The sequence below is a fragment of the Schistocerca serialis genome, chromosome 3, assembly GCF_023864345.2.
Source record: "Schistocerca serialis cubense isolate TAMUIC-IGC-003099 chromosome 3, iqSchSeri2.2, whole genome shotgun sequence".
Lineage (NCBI taxonomy): Eukaryota > Metazoa > Arthropoda > Insecta > Orthoptera > Acrididae > Schistocerca > Schistocerca serialis.
The window spans coordinates 322,261,464-322,286,145 of NC_064640.1; the positions used below are offsets into that span (position 1 = coordinate 322,261,464).

Genomic DNA, 24,682 nt, shown 5'->3' on the forward strand with positions numbered 1-24,682 from the left:
GTACGATGGTTTTGAACTGTTCAAAGCCCAAATATACTTGTTACTCAGTAACAATGGGGTTGCAGTCTTTATTTTGTTCTTCAATTCATCGATATTGTGAACCTTATGTCCACAGACAGGCTCCTTCATCGTACAGTATAATGTGAAATCAATGGTCGTGGGAACATGAAGGCCAGCATGAAAGTATGACATGACTTATCCAGGAACATAAAAATGTGTTAGCAAGTGTGTCCCAGGATGTATAGGCATATTTTGTTGTGATACTCATGTTGCAGAAAATATGTCATCAGTCTGGTGGACAATGGGAAACTTATTGACTGTATACACATGTAACATCTTTCAGTAGATGACTGAAGGTACTTGATGTGTATGTGTATTTGTGTTGTATACTTGTGCACTTAACAAAAGCTTTTGTTCAGTGCAGGACTATACCAACCAATGTATCTATGAGGTTAAATGGACATAATGTTATGTATTTATAGCTAATATCAATGGTGGAACAATGTACATTTGGTTGTAGTTATTCAATTTATAGAAATGCATAGCTGAGATTGTTTTTTTTTTGGACTTGGTGATCTGATCCTAGACCTAAATCGTTTGATTTCAATGCAGTATACCATTACAGCTCTTTATTGCATTATGCAGTGATTAAAAACCATACAGGACAAAAATGGTTACACAGTGTGAATGTCGTGTGTCATAGCACGCAAAGTAGAACAATGAAAGCTGCAAAAACCAAACTCAGTTTCCACAATGTCTTTGGAACATACTGTTTCCACATGTTGTTTTACCACAGCAGGCCACTACATGCAGTCTTTACAAATAAAAGTGAGTGTTTTTTGAGACAACCAAACTTAGAGGAATTGTAACAAATATATTGCCTTGTGCTAGCTTCGCACCCATAGCACCGTCCTCTTTAAGGCACCATACTCTGGTTCTCACTCTCATCGTCTTGCTATTCGACCCCCGCCAGTCTGTTGACAGATCTTTTGAGAGGTCGGTTGATATGCTTACTGCCAGCCCTTTGTAGTAATTGGCCTCTGACAGGAGCCTTCCCAAGCGATTTCAGAAAGTCTCTCCTCGTGGTCTCCCCCTGGTTGTTAGTTCTGAAGATGACGAGACTGTTTATGCCTGCTACATTCAGTTAGCAAAAGAGTAAGGTCAATGGCCACCTTCTAGTTGTTCTTGTTACATCATAGGTGGTACACATCTGATCTACTAAATCTACCCCACCCTTAGTAGCATTATTCAGAGTTATCATCTCTGCCTTCATTTCTTCCCCAGTTGTTGCATCTATTTTGTTGTCATGGTACATAGTGTTCATTAAAAAGAAGTAGGCACCTGTTTTTCTTAGGTACATGACTCACTAATGTGCATGTCTTCTGAAAGCCAAATATACTTGTAAAAGCATTTCTACCTCTTGTGTTCATGAATTCTGGGGGAATTTCCATCTTGTTCTTCCTTACTGTTCCCAAAAGTGTTAATTTATGGTGTTTTAGAAGTGACAGGACCAGTTCATGTCTCGTAAACCAGTTATCCATCATTATGTTCCTTGATGTTTTCGAAATATGATTACACAACCTTTTGATGACATCAGCTGCTTGATTACTCAACTTATGCACTCCATCTTGCTGCTCACCTAAATAAACTTCCAAATTTGACAAGCACGCCATTCTTGCATCAGCTGGATTGAACACTTTTATTCCATATTTGCCAGGTTTGGAAGGAATGTACATTCGAAAACTACATTGTCCTTGAAATTTGACAAGCATTTCATCTACAGTGACATATTCTCCATGAGGATAGTGTGCTGTGCAGTTTTTGGTGAACAAATCAAATATATTTCATATAGGAGCCAATTTACCCTCTTTTCGCCTGTCGGACCTCATTGACTTATCGTCAGATCTAAGACACTTTGCCAGAAACCTGAATCTCTGTGGGGTCATTGTAGAGTAGAATAATTCCAATCCTGTTCCATCTCTGTCCCAGATTCTTCTAAAATAACCCTACCAACCTTGTAGATTCCACCCAAATTCAACAGACCAAGACATGCTTCAATTTCATCCTTATGTGTCTCATGAATGAAGGTCTGAGACGAAGAGTATCTCGACTTAGCGGATTCGATATATTGGTTAGCATGTACCACTACTTCATCCATTATTTCATCTGTGAAAAACAGCTGCCATATTTCTACATCTGTCCTCTTATTCTTTGCCATATCCCTCACACCAGGAACATGAGACACAATATTACGTCACCTCATTCCAATACGAGAAGTAGGGAACATTCACTTTGTAGGAAGTACCAGAAATTAGTTATATGTGGTGACTTCAATATTAATTTTGTATATGATGGTGCAAGAAAAAGTATGTTGGTAGATCTCTTAAATTCATATGATCTGATGCAGTTGTGTTTTTTCCAACTAGGATGCAGGGGAACTGTAGCACAGCCATAGACAATGTTTTTATTCATTCTTCATTACTAGATGAGCAGTCTGTTAGTAAAAGCGTGAATGGCCTTTCAGACGATGATGCACAAATTTTAACAGTAAAAGGCTTTTCTACTCAAACCAATGTCATATTTAATTACAAACTATGTAGGAAAGTTAATTCAACAGCAATAGAGTGTTTTTTAAACCTTGTCAAGGAACAGGAGTGGCAGGATGTTTATAGTGCCGATAACATAGGTGATACATACAATGCTTTCCTTAACACATTTCTCATGCTCTTTGAGAGTTGCTTTCCATTAGAACGTTCTAAATGGGGTACTAGCAGTAATAGGCAGCCCGGGTGGCTGACTAGTGGAATATGGATATCTTGTAGAACAAAGCGGGAATTATATCAAAATGTTAGAAGTAGTCAAAATCGAGCTACAGTAGCCCATTACGAATAGTATTGTAAGGTGCTAAAGGTGCTTAAAAATGTTATTATGAAGGCAAAGAGTATGTGGTATGCAAATAGAATAGCTAATTCACAGTATAAAATTAAAACCATATGGTCAGTTGTGAAGGAAGTCTCTGGTCAGCAGCACAAGGTCGACGATATAAAGTCAGTTCGTAGTAAAAATATTTCTGTTGCTGATAAATTAGATGTATACACAGTATTTATAACTCATTTCCTGAGCATTGCTGGTGAATTAAATAAAAATTGTTTCTACAGGAAATCATATAACTTTCTTGGCAAATGCCTTTTTGAGATTGATGTCTGAAATACTCCTCTGTGATACAGACAAGGGGGAGATTGAGTCAATAATTAAATCACTGAAGACTAAGTACTCTCATGGTTATGATGGAGTGTCTAGCAGAATATTAAAGTACTGTGCTGTACATGTTAGTCCTGTATTTAGCCATATTTGTAATTTTTCCTTTAGGGTTGGTCAGTTTCCTGAGCGATTAAAGTGCTCAGTAGTAAAGTTGGTTTATAAAAAGGGTGAAAGGAATAATGTAGATAATTTTAGAACTATTTCTATGCCATCAGTGTTTGCAAAAGTTATTGAAAAGGCTGTGTATGTAAGGATAATTGATCATTTTATATCACACGATTTGCTATCAAATGTACAGTTCGGCTTTAGAAGTCGCTTAACAACTGAAAATGCTATATTCTCCTTTCTCTGTAAGATACTGGATGGGCTAAACAAAAGGTTTTGAATGCTTGACATATTTTTTGATTTAACTAAGGCATTTGATTGTGTTGATCACAAAATATTGCTCCAGGAGCTGGACCATTATGGAACATGGGGAGTAGCTCACAATTGGTTCACCTCTTACTTTAGCAACAGGCAGCAAAAGGTCATTATTCGCAATGTTGATAACGGCTGTGATGTGGGGTCTGAGTGGGATACTGTCAAGTGGGGGGTGCCCCAGGGATCAGTGTTGGGGTCACTCCTGTTCCTTATTTATATAAATGATATGCCCTCTAGTATTACAGGTAACTAAAATATTTGTCTGCTGATGACACTAGCTTGGTAGTAAAGGATGTTGGGTGCAACATTGGCTCGGTTTCAAATAGTGCAGTACATGACCTAAGTTCATGGCTTGTAGAAAATAAACTAATGCTAAATCACTGTAAGACACAGTTTTTAAAGTTTCTAACACACAATTCAACAAAACGTGACATTTTAATTTCACCGAACGGGCGTATGATTAGTGAAACTGAGCAGTTCAAATTTCTAGGTGTTCAGATAGATAATAAGCTGTTGTGGAAAGCCCACGTCCAGGATCTTGTTCAAAGACTTAATACTGTCATTTTTACTATTTGAACGGTATCAGAAGTGAGTGATTGTTTGACATTAAAATTGGTCTACTTTGCTTATTTTCATTCACTTACGTCATATGGTATTATATTTTGGGGTAACTCTTCCCATTCTAAAAGGATATTTTTGGCTCAGAAACGGGCAGTTCGGGCAATAAGTGGTGTAAGTTCACGAACCTCTTGTTGACCCCTGTTCACGAGTCTGGGTATTTTGACATTGGCCTCTCAATATATATATTCCTTACTGCCATTTCTTGTTAACAATATCAGCTTATTGCCAAGAATAAGCAGCTTTCACTCGGTTAATACTTGGCAGAAATCAAACCTGCATTTGGATCGGACTTTCTTAACTCTTATGCAGAAAGGTGTGCAGTATACTGCTGCATCCATTTTCGATAAGCTACCACTTGAATTCAAAAATCTTAGCAGTAATCCACGCACTTTCAAATCGAAACTGCAGAGTTTCCTCATGGGGTCACTCCTTCTATTCTGTCGAGGAGTTTCTTGAAAAATTAAGCTGATTCTTATTGTATTGTTGATTGTGTTTACTTAAACTTGTGGACTGACTTTTTTCGTGTTCATAAACATTTATTTTTATCTGTTATTACTTTTATGTTGTAATTTCACGTACTGACACATTCCATTACCTTGGAGATTTGCTCCTCAATTTGGTCCTACGGAACTTGATGTGTAAATAAAAGAAATAAAAATGTCTTTCATCCATGTAGTATGCTTGTCCTTACCAACAAAATATCTCTTATTGTTCTGATATCTATCACTGTCATCCTCACTTTAATTGCTTTCCGTATCATGTTCACTATATAGTTCAACGTCTACGTCTCCAACTTCGGTACCTGATTCGTCATTAAAGATTTCATTTTGCAGTGCAACATTACACTGATCCTCTGTTACATCCATTATAGCCCTCGTCTGAAATAAATAGGCTGATTCAGCAATTTGAATGTATGCTACAAACGTATTTGTGTTGGGACAAACGATACCAACATTGCTACTCTGGGTCCTATAGCCCCAACAAGTACTTACCTACTTGCTATGGTCAGTCTGGCAGACACAAACATGCTACAAGCACTCCTAGACAGTGGACTTCCGCCATCACTTGACGAGGAAATGACACATATGTGTAAGGTAGGAAGCTACAAGGAACGCTGCTCGTGTGCAGTGTTGTGAACCTAATGAAAACGAATAGCTCACACAAGTCAGGGTCCGGGAGACCCACCAGTAGCAATGCAGGGTTAAATAGGCAAAGAAACCCAACCAGCACAACACCTGTTGTGGCTAAACACTTTACAGCTCTCTGCGTAAGATATCTCCTTTCATATTGTGTATTAGCAGCTTTTAGTTCGTGCTCTGTATGCATAGCACACCATGAGTGAGTGAACCCTGGAACAGTGAGATATTGTCCTGTATGTGGATGAGTTGTGATTTACCTAAATGACTGTCATTATGTAATGTATACCTGGGACCTATTACAACACTGTCAACATCGTGCAAAGGGATTGATTTGGTGACAACTGTATTCTTATACATTGTGTTAGACGCCTGTATGCAAGTGCCCATGTTTCGTGGGTTTCATTGGTCCTTAGGGATGCGTGTGTAGACTTCAGTCCATGTGTTGGATGATAATTTGTAACTACACATGGCTGGCTAGGTGACAAGAGTTCCTACAACATAAGGACATCAAATGCCTAGAGTGGCCAGCTCAAGTACCAGACTGAAATTTAATTCCACACGTATTATACGCTTGAGACAGGAGGTTTTCAGGCTTAATACCATCACCACAGACTATTGACTATTGTTGACCTCCAGAAGACACTTGTCAAGCAAACGAAGGCAATACCACAAGCCATACTGAATGGCCTGATTTCTGATTTCCAGTGTGTGATAAATGACTCCCACTGCCCATGGTTATTTATCTGGTATCTTAGTATTTATATGATTGCATTGCTTGTGCCTTACCATCTTTTTAGTGCTCACATTTTTAATATTTCTAATGTTTTGTTTATCTCAAAGATGTGTTAACTTAGGAAGCATGGTTTATATTGGATGGCCTTTAACAGTTGCTTTTTGTCCCGATTATATTTTGTACTAATGTTCTTTATGTATCTAAAACATATCATAGTTTGCAGTTCTATAAAATGAACTGAAAGTATGTAGTAAAGACATAATTTCATGTTGTTCACTCACTTATTTGCTTCTCTCTTATTAATCACATCATGGCCATATGTTGTTTAGCAATAACTTTTTCAATTAATGTATTTATTTGATGACTTCTGTGCTGAAATTCTCTTAATTTTGCTCAGAATTACAGGAGGGATTAAATAAGATGGAAAACAGAGCTGCGGTTACAGAAGAAAGAGTTTCCACAACAGCAGTGTGTCCCTTACCAGCTGCTAAGGACTCTAAAGATTCAAAGGTAAACTTTGTTGCATAGGTGAAACTGTTGGACAGTGAACCTTAGTTTAACGATACTTACAAAAGTTGCATATTTTCTATGCATAGAAAGTGTGGTGTATGGTTGCGTGTTGTGATTGTACATAAAATGAAGTGTAACAGCCTGATTACCTACTTACTCCAAATAATCCTTAGTGTACCACTAGTCATGGAAATGGAAATATGCGGAATCATCATCTTTTTTTAAATGAATATCAGTACAGCGTTTCTGATTTTATCATTTTATGTACCTTCTGTCATTTCTTAATTGTAGAATCTATTAGAATCTTATGAGCGTATAAGTTTCATCTCATTGATGGAATAAAATGATGTCTGACAGATAAGTTTTGCTTCTTTTATTTTTGAAAGTTCTCTTAGTGAATCTGTGTGCTCCTTTCTTCACATACTTGCTGTAATGGAACTGTGTTTGGTTGTCCCAGATGGTCAAAGGTAATCTGTTCTCAGCATTTACATTTATAAAACGAACTGGAAGTATGCAGCTAGGATTTAATTTAGTTTTCTGTCTTTTTATGACTTTATTTTTTATTTAATATGAAAATTGTCTTTCATTAACCTTGTGATGTCAATGTTTCATTTAACATTACATGATCTACATCTATATACACATTCCACAGACCTCTGTGAAGTGCATGGCAGAGGGTGCTTATCATGCTACCACATGGTAGGATTTATTCTCATTACAGTTGTGTGTGTAGCATGGGAAAAATGACTGACTAAATGCCTCTATGCTTACTGGAATTAGTCTAATCTTGTCTTCCTGATCACTGTGGTATTGGTATGTTATATCCAGGAGGCTGAAGAATATCACAGCATGTGTCATTTAATACTGGTTCTTGAAATTTTCTAAGCAGGCTTTCGCAGGGTAATTGCCATCTATCTTCACACGCCTGTCAATTCAAGTTTTTCAGTATATCCATGGTGCTCTTGTGTGAGTCAAACGAACTTGTGACCAATTGTGCCACTCTTCTTTGTGTATGTCCAATATGCCATGTTACTTCTGTTTGGTGTGGAGTGCACAAGTGATTTGTAAGCACTCTCTCATGAAGATGTTCTGCCAATGATCCAAAGTATTTTACTGACATTTCCTGCAACTGAGCTTATATGATCATTTCATTTCATATCCCTAAAACTGTTACATCCAGGTACAGGTACTAGTTGACTGATTCTAGGTATGATTTAGTGATGTTGTAGCCCTAGCATACTACTTTTCTGCATTGTGTAAAGAGCATGATTCAGCAAGGGTCCCAGTACACTTTCCAGGCACATGCCTGAAGTTACTGCTCTTACTGTTAACGACTCTCCATCCAAGATAACATACTCCATCCTCCTTATCAAGAGATCTTCAATCCAGTAATAAATTTAGTTTAATGCCCCATGTAATCATACTTTTGTTTATAAAAATTGTCATGCATACATTTGATTGACTTGATGCAAGCCTTTCAGTGTGCCATGTTATAAAAGAGCATTTTGGGTTTTGCATGATCATTGTTTTCAGAATCAGTAGTGGTTGCGAAGGAGGAGGTTATTCTGTTTCAGATATCTCATTATATTTCAAATTGGAATATATTCTGGGTTTCTACAGCAGACAGATGTCAGTGCGATTGGACGGTAGTTTTGTGGAGCACTTTCACCACTCTTCTTGTAAATGGGTGTGACCAATGCTTTCTACCAACCACTAGGCATAGTTTTTTTGTTTGAGGATCTACATTATATTATGGTTAAAATGGAAAAAAACATTAGCAATCTGTACATAATACCAGAATTTCTCAGGATTTTGTGAGAGATCTTTTGCTAAGATCCTGCTAAGGTAGTCACTGAAGGCTTTGCAGATTGCCTTCTTGACAGCCAAACACATTAAATTCAGTATATCACTATCTATAGCCCTACCTTTTGTCTTATACTTTTAACTGGTAGTCACTGTTTATTATGTGCATATTTCACTAAATGAACTTTGCATTTTCACTCGTGTGTATTTACTATAGTAAATAATTTTTTTTAGAAATACTTTTATGAAAAAGCAAGAGGTATGTAGTGAAATGTGCATGCAGATGTCAAGAATAGGGCATACTAGACTGTACAGGACAACAAAAAACAGATCCATTGTAGCACATAAACGAATAAAGAATGACAAAAAATCTCTACTGAGGATACTTTGTTGGACTGACTGACACCATTTGCTTCTTTTACATTCAAACACCCTTTTACATAGTTGCAGATATAGAACTTATCTGCTAAGAAGGTAGTAGTAATTAATGAAATCTGAATCTTTCTGAAATCAAGCCTGACACTCAGTATCCCTCTTAATGGACCTACCATAAAGATTAGTATATATCCTACCAAGAATCCTGCCACAAACATCATATTTTCCAGTTCTGTCTGCCCTTAACTGTCAGTGGTCTTGTCCTATGTAAGAAGCTATCAAGAGGAAATAAGAGTATCTATATGAATTGTGGATGTAACTGCTGGTTAGAAGAAGAAGGTGGTGACAATCTCGTCAATAATTACCTCTCATAAGAGTGCCAGCCTTCTTCAAAATAAGAGAATGTGCAGATGATAGTGATGGCAATGGTGACTGCCAACTGTGAAAGAAAAAGTAAATTAAAGGTAGACTGCTCTTGTAAATATTAAGATTTTAAACCAAGTGTAAATCATCTGGTTCCTACGCAGTGGCTAGCACACTGGACTCGCATTAGGGAGGATGACGGTTCATTCCCGCATCTGGCAATCCTGATTTAGGTTTTCCGTGATTTCCCTAAATCACTCCAGGCAAATGCCAGGATGGTTCCTTTGAAAGGGCACGACTGACTTCCGTCCCCGTTCTTCCCTAATCTGATGAGACCGATGACCTCGCTGTCTGGACTCCTCCCCCCCCCCCCAAACAACTCAACCCAACTGGTTCCTTCTGTTTTATAGACAGCTCTGTGTGTTGCTGATAACCTTTTATTTCCTACAAATTTGCCCATCATAGTTCATTACTTCCAGATGTTGCAAATCAAATGGTCAATACAGTAAGTGAAACCATAGAAGCCATTGAGTGTGTATGTGTAGCTCAGGATGGTGATATTGATAATATTTTGCCAGACTAGTGCAAAATTGCTTGAAACAGAGTGACAGCATGCTATGTAGAATATTTAAGTTTTATTGAAGCCACGTGGGGCTTTAGTCACACTATAATAAACAATTTGACAGGAAAATGCACTTGGGAAGTTTGCAAACATTTTGTAACTGATGAGATGCATCAATTAATTATTTGTGAAACAAACTGATGTTGCTGCAGTTGTGGGTTTGAGTCTGAAGACTGCTCTGATGCAGCTCTTCATACTACATCTGATTTAGTTCAACTACATTCGTTTACTCTTCTTTTGCTTTTGTTAATGTTTATCTTATATCATCCTTTCAAGACAATGTTCAAGCACTCTTCTAAGTCCTTTGCTGTCTCTAACAGAATAAAAATGTCGTCAGTAAACAGAAAAGATTTTATTTCTTCTCCCAGAACTTTAATTCCTTCCCCCAAATTTTTCTTTGGTATTCTTTACTGCTTGCTCAATGTACAGATTGAATAACATCAGGGATAGGCCACAACCCTGTCTCACTTCCGTCTCAACCTCTGTTTCCTTTTCATGCCCGTATAAACTGAACAACTTATCTGGAAAGTTATCCGTTTTTAAATGCACCTACATACACTGCCTGAGAAAAAAGTGGTCCACCCAGAAGGGGAGGAGGAAATAAAATGAAACTTAATGGGTTGAGAAGGTATGTGATGTTACTTCAGTGATTGCAATGTCGAGTCCAATTTACGAAGAATTATTAGTTTAACATAGTGCCCCTCCTGCCCTGGATCCAGTTGGGAAAAATTTCATAAAACATTTGTATCCTATCCTGAGGTGAGCTGGTCCACAACTATTGTAACTGGTTCTTGGTACCCCATATACTAGTACTGGGAAGAAGTTGACATCCAAGTTGGCCCCACATATGTTCTATCAGGGACAGATCTGGGGATCTAGCTGGTCATAGGACTACCTCTGCACCTCGCAAACAGTTTCTAGAGAGACACACCATGTATGGATGAGTATTGTCCTCCTGAAAAAAAAATGAAACTTTGATATTATTGCATGAGAGATAAAATATGAGGATGATTGATGAGGATGGGGTGTCAGTGTCATAGGGTTGTGCTGTCAGGGTTCCCTCAGTCACACGCAGCCGTGACCTCAAGTTGTACCCGATGGCCCCAGACACCACTACATCAGGGTAATACGTGGCAAGAATGGAACCTCTCCCCAGGTTGCCAGTATACTCAGTGAGGGTGGTCATCCATGTAGTGCAGAACCATGAGTCATTGCTGAAGACAACACAGTGCAGTGCCAGTTATCGGCATTTCTTACTTCTCAGTGATGGCACCAATCCAAACACAGCTATTTATATTGTTGTACAACAGCATATTATGCATGCGGTGATAATTCCCTAGTCTGTATGCTGCTAGTCTCTGACCCAATGGTGTGGGCTGACACAAAACGGTGCAGGGAGTCAATTGCTTGGTCTTGGATGGCATGTGCAGATGTGGGTTAAGATATGTTTGGTGTACAATACTGTAATGATACTGATGGTTAGACATGATTTACAGACATTTTGATGACTGTCTAATCTGGACACCCCCATAAATCTGGCTATTGTACGATTTGACCAGCAGCCCAAATGTAGACCCAAAATGAGGTCCCTATAAACCTCTTTCAGGTGCTAATAGTGCTGTCTCACAAGAGAATGTGGCAACTCCACCTCTTCACAGTGATTGCCCAACATCACATGCTGTTTCCAGTTTTATATACACCATGAGGCCCAGTAACAACACTAAACACAAACTGCATCAGTGCACTCTTGTAACCATTCTGTGTGTCACAGAGAATTGTAACACTAATTGTTTACATACCTGCCAATAGTGTGTATTTTTTTTTTTTTTTTTTTTTGTCCTGATAAACTGGTCACCAAAGTCCCGTTTTTCTGTAAGCCCTTACTTGTCAAAAACTTTAACTTTTTCATTTAGTTCTCTTTGGGATTTTATTTGTTTTATGCATCGGTTTTGTCTCATACTTTTTCATATATTCTTACTAAGATCCAGGAGCAACTTGAACGTTCAAGGGAACATGATCACTGGAGGTCACATTTTAGATATTACATTTTCTTTGCTCTTGAGCTGTAATGAAAGTGGAGAGTGAAAATAACTTGGACAGTAGAGGAACAGAGAGAAGACTTTCCATTATCTTGCTCAGTGCAGGCAACTCTGGCGAAAACTTCGTATTGATCACTTTTTTTATGGTAGAAAGTATGCACAGAAGTAACTGGTTTAGTGATAGGTCGTTATAGCGATGTTAATGTTCAAATGCTGTGCATATCTGTCGTAATGAATATGAATTAGCTACATACTGTTAGATCCCATAGATTGAAAGTAGCTGCAAGCAGCTCGGTCTTCTGATTTCTACCGAAAAGTCAGTAAAAAGTAGAGAACAGCTTGTAACAATGGTGGCACAGCAAGCTTGTGCCAACGCATTCTACTGTTTGTTGTTCACTTCGTTAGAGAAACATGTCTGTTAATATGGAGAAAAGAAAATGTGCTTTCTCTGAAACTTGTAAAATTTCCTTTCTTGAAGCAAAATGCAACATATAGAAATGTTTTCTCCACTGAAGATGAAGGACGAGTCCATATAATGCAACACATTAAGAAGCAGCAGCACAGGCTTGCAGTTTCCTTGGGAACTTCCAGTAGCGTAACTTCCAGTAGCGTAACTTCCAGTAGCGTAACTTCCAGTAGCGTAACTTCCAGTAGCGTAACTTCCAGTAGCGTAACTTCCAGTAGCGTAACTTCCAGTAGCGTAACTTCCAGTAGCGTAACTTCCAGTAGCGTAACTTCCAGTAGCGTAACTTCCAGTAGCGTAACTTCCAGTAGCGTAACTTCCAGTAGCGTAACTTCCAGTAGCGTAACTTCCAGTAGCGTAACTTCCAGTAGCGTAACTTCCAGTAGCGTAACTTCCAGTAGCGTAACTTCCAGTAGCGTAACTTCCAGTAGCGTAACTTCCAGTAGCGTAACTTCCTATGTAAATATGAAATGACTACAAACTGAGCAAGATAAATGCATCTCTGTTGAAGTAGTTCTGTGTGGATTTTACACTGCAAAACATAGACATTCATTCTCTTCAGTAGACTGCACATTAGAGAACTTTTTGAGAAGAAATTCACATTTCCCAGGACAAAGTGTGTCAGTTTTAGTGAATGTTTTATCACCATATGTGATGTATGAAGTGCAATCAGAACTTATAGATACTAAGAGAGATAGATAGAGAGAGAGAGAGAGAGAGAGAGAGAGAGTGAGTGAGTGAGTGAGTGAGTGTGTGTCAGTCATGGTTCATACATCAAATCGAAAAAAGCTTATAATTTGTCCCACTTATAGTTAGGTACTTCACACCTACCAAAGGTACTCAGTGCAAAATAATCTTTTTTCATAACATTGATCTAGAAAAAAAACAGAACTATTAGCTTGTTATGTCCTGGGCACCTTAAGAAAGCATAATTTAGTTTACAAGATTGCCACGTTTTGTGCAGATAACTGTAACACTAATTTTGGTGAGTACAGGAGGCCTGGGACAAATAATGTTTATTCCAAATTGAACAGTGTGCTCAAAATAAATAAAGTGGTGAGTAGCCCGTGTGATACACAGTGGTGCAGACATTCTTCCTACCAACATAGAAACTGTAATAAATAAAACAAATTATAAAGTGGTTATTTTTGCTAGGTGCCAGTTACATAATGATACTCATGTTTTATCAGCCATTGTACTGATTACCAGACATCGGAAGGGTAAACCAACAATGATAAAATTTTGAGAGTTGGAAACATATTGTGTGAAGGAAAAGTGACTTGTAGTTAATCCCATAACAGAAAAACTAACAAACAAACCAAATATTATTTTGTATTTTGCATGAAACAAGAAAATTAAACAAATGTCCAGTACACCCCAGAGCTGCTTGCTGTTGGCAGATCAGTTTCATGTTTATGAATCCATGTGGGCCCCAACTCCAGTTGCGTGATACATTACAGGTATTCACCTGGCAGATGAGTGAGTTGTCGCCCACTATTGAAAAGCAAAAGTCCCTTGGCTGTTTCAGAGTTGGTTAACATCCTTGCGGTGTATTGTAACAGGCCAGATTATATACCTAGCTGAGGCTGTAAATGAATTATGCAGGGAGTTGCCGACCCTTTGGCACCTTGATGTAATGGTTAGGACAATCAGTTGGCAAATAGGAATGTAGGGATGTCAGATGATTAGACAGTGAAAAACTCCACAGATCAGCGATGAGCAATACCACAAAGCTTGTAAATAACTTATTGTATGTGCAACCCATTTTAATTGTTCCGTCCCTCTCTTCTGAGACACTAGTTTTCTTGCATATGTTGTAAGTAATGTCTAATTCAATCAATGTTGAAAGGTGTTACTACACTTTGAGACTTCTTACTTCATCCTGGTTTACCAACAGTTGTCTTTGCACCCCGCCCTGCCCTCACTCTGTTAAGTTTCAGCAGAGCATAAAAAATATAACTCCTCATTCTGTGAAGATGAAGATGGGTGAGCCATCAAGGGCTGGGCTTCAGCAGTACCACATAGTGTCTTGTGTCCTGATATCTTCTTACTAAAAGTAGTTGTAATAGGTCAAGGAATCCAGTAAACATTCCTTGGCTTCAAAACTCATGGGGATGGGAAGATATCAAGGAAGAAATGTTGGTGGATGGTATTTTCATATCTGTTTTGCAGAAAGATTTATGAGGAGATAGATACTTATGGCTGCCTTGCTAAAAGCAGGCCTTGTACAAATAGGTGCTAGGCAATGTAGTATAGTCTGTTAACTCTTGAGTGAGCTGGTGAGACCCCACTCTGCCTATCCAGGTACGTCACAGTGTGTTTCAAATCATTTTTCCAGTCCTGTTGTGAGCACTTTATATCAGTGGTGATGTAGTGTGCACCTATGTCCAGGAAGCATTTATTTTTAGGTATAAATGAGTTAACATTAAGCGGAAGTTAGAAGAAACATAACATTAGAGACTAAATTACATTAACATAGGAACAGAAGTAGTAAGTCAGGATTCATATATAGTCTACAAATATGGAACAGAATGCCTGTTCGTCTGACGTGCAGGTTCATCTACAAACTCCTCCTAAACTGATTAATACATTCCCATAGGATTTTCAACTCGGTATAGTGCAGTTATGTAGTATTTCAAGGCTCATTCTTATGTTGTGTTTCCATTAAGAGGTAGAAGTTTTCTTAGACAGTCTGCATTGAAACGCAACAATTCTTGCTATAGCAGTAGTGTCCAAAAAGTAATGGAGTATCTGTAATTTAGCAATTAACAAGAATTTTTTGTCATTGTGTTGGTAAACATGTCTGAAAAGTACAATCATAGCTGTACCAAATACTTAGTCTGTTGTCAGCTGTCAAGAATATTACACATGTTTTGGTGGTATCAGTGATTATTTATTTTGTATACAAATTGATCAGAGAATTTGAATTGAATTTTGCTGTAATAACAGAATAAAGAACATCAATTTTTCGGAAATGTTATCTATTGCTTTTGATGATTCAGCTATAAGTAAGGATTTACCAGTGATATAAACATTTCAAATGAGGTTGTTGAGATGTTGAAGACAAGCATCAAGGACACCCCAGCACATCAACTGATGAAATTGTGGAAAAAGTGAAAGAATTGATTCTGAATAATCACTGAATCACAATCAGAGAAGTCACTAATGATGTTGATGTATCAATTGGTTCATGTAATGAAATTATTTCAGATGTAAATTTGTTCCAAAATTATTGAATTTCGAACAAAAATAGTGATTAATGCAAGCTGCTCAGGAGTCACTAGATGAAGGCAATAGTGCAGAACTATTGAAATTGGTCATATCAGGTAATGAAACATGATTTTATGGATATGACATCTAAACTAAAGCTCAATTGGTGGAGTGGAAGCATTCTGGATCACCAAGTCTGACATTTGTATAGCTTGCAGCACTTTGATTGGGAGTTGCAGTATTGGCCATTAGTTATTTTTGTGTTAACTCTTTAATACGAGCTGTAATTATGTTAGAGATGACCAAACGCTCTTTGCTTTGCACATACTGCTTCTTCAGATTGTGCGCATTTTTTTGCGGTGTAGAATGCTTATTCATCACTTCTGAATAACTAAATATATTACTAAATACAAAAACTGAACTGCCAGACACTAGTAACTAAAAGCACACAAACAGGATTGATGTAAATCACTGCACCCCACACTACACTGCTAGGCAGGAAATGTGCAACAGATTTTTTGGTGCACCTGTTGGACCTGCTGGGTTCTTGTGAGAAAGTCCAGTTCCCCAACCAAGAGCACTGCCCACTCATGAGTTAACTGATAGACACTGATGCTTATGTCATTCAGTCAGTACCATGGAGACACGACCTTGCACCAAAGACTGTCAAATGAGCTAGCCCAGCGAACAGAGCCTAGTGTAAATGATGAATGACAACTGCAGTTGAAGCCTAACAACTAGAAAATTATTTGTCGAGTCACAGGGAGACTTGTCTGGATACCTATTAAAATAAAATAACTAATGGTGTCGATCTTTATAGTTAATCAACTTCAGAAATGTGGTTTTCGGTGGTTTATATGTTTACATAAAACCTGGGCTCTTTTAAGCATTAATATTCACTAGATATACGTTCATTGTAGTGTTACAAATAACTTTGAGAAAATTATTGTAAATATGTTGTGATAGCATTTATACTGGCATTAAAAAGTGAAAAAAGTGTGATGGTACACTGCATGATTTGAGAGATGAGTGTAAAGCAGAAGGTTGAGGGGACAAAAAAATCTGTACAAAGGGGTGGAAGCGGTTGTAATGGGAACAAAATTTGCCATATGGAAACACTGTGAATAAGCCTGTTGTCAAGCACCAAGAGAAATAGACAGGAGTTTCTGGTGCTATGTATTGAAAGTAATTAGTCTATTCCAGAATGAGATTTCCACTCTCCAATGGAGTGTGTGCTGATATGAAACTTCCTGGCAGATTAAAACTGTATACTGGACCGAGACTCGAACTCAGGACCTTTGCCTTTCTCGGGCAAGTGCTCTACCAACTGAGCTACCCAAGAACGACTTACGACCCGTCCTCCAGCAGGTAGAGCACTTGCCCGCAAAATGCAAAGGTCCCGAGTTCGAGTGTCAGTCCGGCATACAGTTTTAATCTGCCAGGAAGTTTCAATTAGTCTATTATTTGAAGGCAGGCAATATTTACCTGCTACTAACCTCACACAAACACTTCTAGATAAAAAGCATTGTTCAATCACTAGAAGGTTTAACTGCTGTCAGGTATCGTGACGAGGTTGTGGAACCTCTAGTAGGGTTGTTGCGAGGTGCTGTGTGCCCAGACTTCTTACTGATGCTTGACTTCATAGAGCATGAGTAGGTGATGTTCTGTTGGAAATTGAAGATACTGAATGCATGGTGTGGCTTGCTCACTCTCCTGATTTGAATCCCATAGTGTGTGTTTGAGATGCACCAGGGAGACAGGTTGCATCATGCCAGCATCCACCAACCATTCTCCAAGACTTGCAGCCAGTTTCACAGGAGACTGAAGACATTATTCACTGCTTGCTCAGTTGTTGTCAGGCCTGTATTGCTGCCAGAGGTGGGCACACCTGATAGTGAGTACATTAACCAGTTGTCAGAATGTGTGTGCAAATCTGTTAAGTTGGAAAAAATCGAAGAACATTTTCATCTACTGTTATGCATGTTGCTGTTATATTATGTATTCTTTATGTTGTTTCTTCTTATCACCTGCTTATTCTGTTTTGTGGCAAAATAAATGCAACCTTGCAAAATTTCAGTTTATTGTTTTAATTTTGGACACCTGTGTATTTGACCAGTAGCTCACCACTGGGACCATCCTCAAATATTCAGTGCCAATATTGAAGGCAGGCAATATTTACCTGCTACTAACCTCACACAAACACTTCTAGATAAAAAGCATTGTTCAATCACTAGAAGACAATAACTACATATAAACCACCACAGTTCACGTATTATTTGATTTACACTGGTGTCCAAAACTAAAGCAACAAACTGCTATTTCCCCATCCTGTGCCTAATTCATGATATGAATACAAACTGTCAACAGATGTCTGTATGATCATGTTCTGCATAGAAGGTGGAATTTTGGTCAATGGAAAACCATGCCAATGATGATGACAGGGCACCTATCAAATGGAGTGGTGTTTGCCGGATAGTCCCACATCCACAATTTCTGCGTACGCAGTCACAGTATGGCAGTATGGCACAAGGGAGATGCCTACCAGACTCTCTTCGGTGGAGGGCCATGGGAAGAATGGAAGCAGGACAGTTACAAACTTGTGGGCTGATGGCTTAATGTGAATCTTTCTGTTGTTTCTTGGCTGTGGCGACAGTTTATAGAGATCGAAACTGTATCCTGAAGACCAGGGCAGGGCCAACCATGTGTGACATCAGAAAGAGAGGACCATTATTTTGCTCTAAGGGCACAACAGTACTGCCTTAGTACTGCACAGCAACTGGCATCTGACCTTGGAGCATCATCTGGACATGTTGTATCAAGGAAAATTGTGTAGAGAAGGCTTCGACAGTGTAGCCTTTGTTGTCAGAGACCTGCTGTACGTGTGCCTCTGATGCATCTTCACAGAAGGTAACATCTAGAGTGGAGTTGTCAATATGCCATCTGGACAGTCAAGCAGTGGGCCAATGTTCATTTCACACATGAGTCCCTATTTGGTCTGGAGAGTGATTCTCAATGGATTCGCATCTGAAGAAGATGTGGAACACTATTTTGATCCCCAAACATTGTGGAAAGAGATGGATATTGAGGAGATTCACTAATGGTGTGGCCGGGGATTATACTGACCACTCGAACAGCTCTTCATGAAATTGTATGGGTGAATCATAAAGGTTTAACTGCTGTCAGGTATCGTGACGAGGTTGTGGAACCTCTAGTAGGGTTGTTGCGAGGTGCTGTGTGCCCAGACTTCTTACTGATGCTTGACTTCATAGAGCATGAGTAGGTGATGTTCTGTTGGAAATTGAAGATACTGAATGCATGGTGTGGCTTGCTCACTCTCCTGATTTGAATCCCATAGTGTGTGTTTGAGATGCACCAGGGAGACAGGTTGCATCATGCCAGCATCCACCAACCATTCTCCAAGACTTGCAGCCAGTTTCACAGGAGACTGAAGACATTATTCACTGCTTGCTCAGTTGTTGTCAGGCCTGTATTGCTGCCAGAGGTGGGCACACCTGATAGTGAGTACATTAACCAGTTGTCAGAATGTGTGTGCAAATCTGTTAAGTTGGAAAAAATCGAAGAACATTTTCATCTACTGTTATGCATGTTGCTGTTATATTATGTATTCTTTATGTTGTTTCTTCTTATCACCTGCTTATTCTGTTTTGTGGCAAAATAAATGCAACCTTGCAAAATTTCAGTTTATTGTTTTAATTTTGGACACCTGTGTATTTGACCAGTAGCTCACCACTGGGACCATCCTCAAATATTCAGTGCCATGGTGGCAACATGATTGAGATTTAAAGCACCGGTCAACACCATCATCAGCACTAGGTATTGTGAGCTGAATAAATTAATTACAACAATTGCTGTGTCCCCTAGAGGTAGAACCTGTGTTTGCTAAGATGGCAACATGGTTCATCTTTTGTTTATTCTGTGGTCATCATCAATTGTTATTGTCCCAACATGGACCATATATGGAAAATGCCCACCCCATTTGTGTAAACATGTTGCACATTAATAAAGTTATGACTCTGGACAGACATCCGTAATTGTGGATTGATGTCTGCTGATGTGCTGTGTAGTGCTGATGTGCTGTGTAGTAGTCTTGAACAAGTCATTGCTCATACAGTAGCTTGCATTTTTGATTTCATTGAATGTGAATAGTAGTATAAATTTTACCACTGTTTAACCACTAGGGCTACTTTTTATTTTCTTGTTTATTATGGGCAGATCACAATCTTTTTTAGCTCAGTTTTTCGTTACCTACAGTGCAGTCGTTGTTTAGTTTGATCTCTTGTTGTTGCAAACAGTTTTTAGTTTGTCACTGTCTCCAACACTTTCAGTCTTTTGTGTTATTGTATAGTTTTGCAAGTAGGACATTGTATTTGGACATGAGGGAAATGGTTACTGTCCATAAAAAGTATTGCTGGCCATGATCAGTAGATTTGAAGCTGCATCAACATTGGGACACCTACGATAAAAGCTGCAGCGTATGTAGTGCCTTTGAAATCCACTGGAAATTCTGATGTCAGCAAACTTCTAATGCATATAACGTGAGTGGTTCACCCTCACTCTAGAGTGAGTAATTGGTAATTGGACAGTGGAGTGTTTGCTCCTCTTTGTGTGGAAGGCAAATGTGGGTACTGGCTACATGGCTACTCCTTATGCCTTTGTAAAGAGAGATTAGGTGCTATCCAGTGTTGACAGCACACCTGAACCAGCATGAGATGCCTGAAGCTAGGCCAGTAGATAATTTTTGTGTCAAGTTCAGACAAGTGTAGTGGTTGGGTATGTAGGTCATTGGGAGCTCCAACATTAGGTTGGTAATGAAACCATCAGGAAAATAGCAGACAGGTCTGGAAGGTAGGCCAGTTTACACATGGTATGTTTGCTGGCAAGTCTCATCCAAGGGCCTGTTGAAAGCACAGGCTGCAAATTGTAACTCATATTTGGATGAATGATGCTTGCCACCTGGGTTCTGGGACCACCCTTAGTTCTGTTAGATCAGAGATGGTCTGCATGCCATCTCTATCTTGCCTGGCTGAACACTATACCACAGCCACAGCCACATCTTGCTGTCTGAAAGAGTGTGTGTGTGAGGGGGATGTGAATCTACTGCATTTAAATGGCAATGCTGTCGCACTGCATATGACTTAGTTTCGTATGTCTTAACAACATAATCACAAACAAAACAAATTTTCAGTATTATTCAATTATATTTGGCATTCTGAAGACATAATATAATTATTATCTTGTACAAACTGGCGGCATACAGACATACACTGACAATTTCACCAATGCTCACACTCAGTCTGCCACGTAATTGCGACTTATTTAATTTCATATTCAGCCTTTCACCCACACATGTTGATGCAAATGTTTTATGATGTTTGCAGCATCATTATGGAGACTTGGAAACTCTTCCAGGGTAAGAAAAAGTACAGAAACGAATTTATTTTCAAATGGGAATTACACCGCAGATCATTCAGTTCTGTCTGCATATACACAGTGGTGCTTTCAACTGAAATGGCAAAGAATCTCAAAAACAGTTGATATTCGCAGTATACTCAAACCATGGACAAACTAACTTTGATTCCATAAGAAACTGTTGTGCCCAGTGCCCACAGACTATAAGGGAGTAATGGCACACAGCAATCAGGCAGAGTGCCATTAGTTTTTGTTACTCTTGCATATATAGATTTCGGCTATAAATAGCCATCTTCAGCGTTTGGTGTTATTGTATTTGCAATACACGCTTTGTTAAACAGAATATGCTGGATGGTTTTAGCACATCTGATCCTTAGATTTTCATATTTATAATACATTGAACTTGCCCAGCTTGGCAGACTCTTACCAACATTGATTCCATAAAGTACTAAAACCATCCAGCATATTGTGTTCAACAATGCATTTCGAACAGGATAACACCAAGAACTGAAGATAACTATTTATAGCCGAAATCTAGATATGCAAGAGTAATAAAAACTAATAAGATTGCGACTGATTGCTATGTGCCTCTCCTTCTGTTTAGCAAACTATCCTTGTACGTCTTTCAAGGCCACAATGACTTTTTCAAACCTTGCATTTTCTTTAACACCAGTGAGCTTAGGGAAATGGACGGTGTTTTTTTGATAGAATATGCCCCTTCTGCAATGCGATTTTCTATGTAAATGCATCCTCATCAAATGAGAAATAGTAGTTCCTTATTTTGCAGTGTCTTACTATAGGCAGTGTGCAATCCAGTCCACTTAAAATTCGACGTCTGCAATCCATTCCAGATGTTCTAATTTTTGTTGTTGCTCTTCTTTTTCTTTCGTAAATTTAACAGTCATGATTTTTAAATCGAAAAATAATCCAGGCATGCCCCCTAGACTTAAACAACATACTTCGCTGTACTCTGTAAAGCCTCAATGCTCTTTGTTTAGTTCCATTGAAAACTGTTGCAGCTGACAGTGGAATAATGCATGCAACTTCTGAAAATTTACTATTCATACCACCAGTTTCACCACATGCTCCATACCTGCAAATTTAACACAAAGTACGTCTTGATGTACAGAACAATGAGTCCTTTCTGTTGATTGTTGTAATTTTTTGCTCTTTCATCATCAATTAAATCTTTTAAATTCTTTCTGCATGGTGTTGTAATGCCTTTCCAAAGCAAATTTGCAATACTTGTCAAATATGTAACTGTATCTTGCATAATATACATTTAGAATCATTATCCTGCTCTTCAGTCATTCCTATTCATTTTTAAAACTTGTGATGGTAGAATACTAGACTGTCTCATTTTCTGCAAACAGCCATTGGACCTGATAACTTATTTTTATACAATGAACAAATAGCAAATGGTAGACAACACTGACACCACGATTCCGCCAAACTGAAGAAAGTTGTGCTGACTGTAAAATGCCGCACTGCAAAGCTAAATGAAATGTTGGGCTGTACCCAGTACTTCAGACAAGTTCTGAGCAAAGTTGAGACAGGCTAAACCTCAGCCTTCGCATCATACTCGCATGCAGTTTGACCCACTGTAGCCAACCAGGTGTTAGATGGGTACTTGAATTGGTAAACACAGACAGACTCGCACACCGATTGGAAACACAACTCACTATTTGCATCATTGTACTTGGGACCAATCTTGGTTTTCAGGTCAAATGGAATCCAGATACTCAGACAATTAGGTGACATTATTGTAGGTGACATTATTGGATATGGATTTCTTGACCTCAGCTGTCTGGCAGAGAATTGTAGGACCCCTAAATAGATCAGGCATGAATTTGTGGCATGCACGTTTTTTAGATTAGAAAGCCCCTCCAATGGTTGATAATGAATTATATGCTGTAATCAGAGAAATCCTGCAGAGCATATTTGAGATGTTCGTTGGAGACATAGTTTTTTTCTCAGACATCTCCCATAGAACCTAGCTATAAAAAGTATGGGGCATGGGGACAGGGGTGGAAGTGGGTGTGGAACAGCATTCCATTACCATTTTTATTGACCCGTATCATACAGAGAGCTGCATTGAATAAGAGAGTTTTATTTGCATTCCGTTACTGTTAGATTGCTGCTTGAGGTAACCATCCTTGAAGCTGATGTCATGCAATAATCTAGCATATTTGGTCTCTACAATTCACATATCCTCTACATTTGAAGATAAATTCATTCTGTGGAACTGTGTGTTTAGGTTTTACTGCATTGGGTGATTCATTCTGTGATTAAGTTTCAAGCTGTTTGACTAACACACACACACACACACACACACACACACACACACACACACACACACACACACACACACCTGTGCCCGCACAGATTTGGGGGGGGGGGGGGGGAGGGGAGTGAGAGAGAGAGAGAGAGAGAGAGATATTCCTGATATTATTCAGTTGTCAGAAATTTGTGCACTGTCATGTTACATTTATTTATTTAGTTTTTAACAGATGTGATACATATGAGCAGTAATGGAAATGAAATCCAGAATGCCCAGTGTTATATGAGAAAGTATTAATTTCATATATATGTTGACTCGGCAAATTTTTATGTAATTAACACTCTTAGTCATGGCAGGTTTTGTGATGATTTTCAGGACTACCCTGTAATGTTAATAACAGGTATAACAGATTCTCGTGTTACGAATTGCTGTGAATTGTTAAAGTTAAAGGTATTTTCATTGTAGGTGCCATCTGAGGATGACTTTGAAATAGTGAAGTTAATTTCGAATGGAGCATATGGTGCCGTTTACCTTGTTCGCTCGAAGGAAACACGTATGAGATTTGCAATGAAGAAAATAACAAAAAACAATCTTGTGCTAAGAAACCAGGTTGATCAAGTATTTGCTGAGCGTGATATCATGAGTTTTACTGATAATCCATTTGTAGTGAGCATGTATTGCAGCTTTGAAACAAAGGTAAGTTTTTTATCATAAAGAAGCTTCCTTATTTTATCTACTGAAATTAAGTTGATATGTGTATTGCATCATATATTTTGCACCAGTAGGGTTTGTGCTAGTTTTTGAAAGTGTAAGTAGGATATCACTTACAATTGAGTTCATGATATCAGAAAAATTATCACTTATTATTAAAGTGTGTATTAAGTGAAAATTTTCTGCATTAAATGGGATGATAAATGTGAAATTCAATCAGTGTTAGTGATGCCCCCCCCCCCCCCCCCCATTTTCCTTTCCGCCTCAGATACATCACATACATTTTTATGGTGAGGCAGAATCTGTATATGTATTGAGTGTTATATTGGGTGGAATACAGATGTGTAAACACACAGTTAGTAGGCAGTAGGGTGGACGGATTTCCAAAGATACCACCCATTTAAATAATTCTTTGTTTGTGTTAGGTGTGTTTGTGAAATATTGTGCTCGTTTTCAAATCTAATCTTGCATTTTTTTCTGATAGTCTGTATTTTTATCCCAGTGCGGCTAAAAAGATCAGCTTCTTTTAATACTGTCATTGATATTACTTTCATTTGTAAATTTTTTTAAGTTATAGGAATGAGAATAGTGTAATACTCTTTAAGCTTAGAAGTACACTTTGTGATTAGAATTGTCCAGGCATTCACTTTTGTCATTGTTGCTAAGATAACATCTACATAATAACCTGTGTGTGGAACCTC

At 38.5% G+C, this 24,682-nt stretch overlaps 1 protein-coding gene across 4 annotated transcripts in view; it reads left to right on the top strand.

The window, feature by feature from the left end:
* The window catches only part of LOC126470135 (microtubule-associated serine/threonine-protein kinase 2), a 268,713-nt gene that overhangs the window by 103,024 nt on the left and 141,007 nt on the right, over nt 1-24,682 (top strand). For all 4 annotated transcript variants that reach the window (XM_050097751.1, XM_050097750.1, XM_050097749.1 and 1 more), the window contains exons 10-11: nt 6,572-6,684; nt 23,736-23,966. In XM_050097751.1, coding sequence (XP_049953708.1) covers nt 6,572-6,684; nt 23,736-23,966 — 344 coding nt within the window. The remainder of the gene's footprint in view (nt 1-6,571; nt 6,685-23,735; nt 23,967-24,682) is intronic.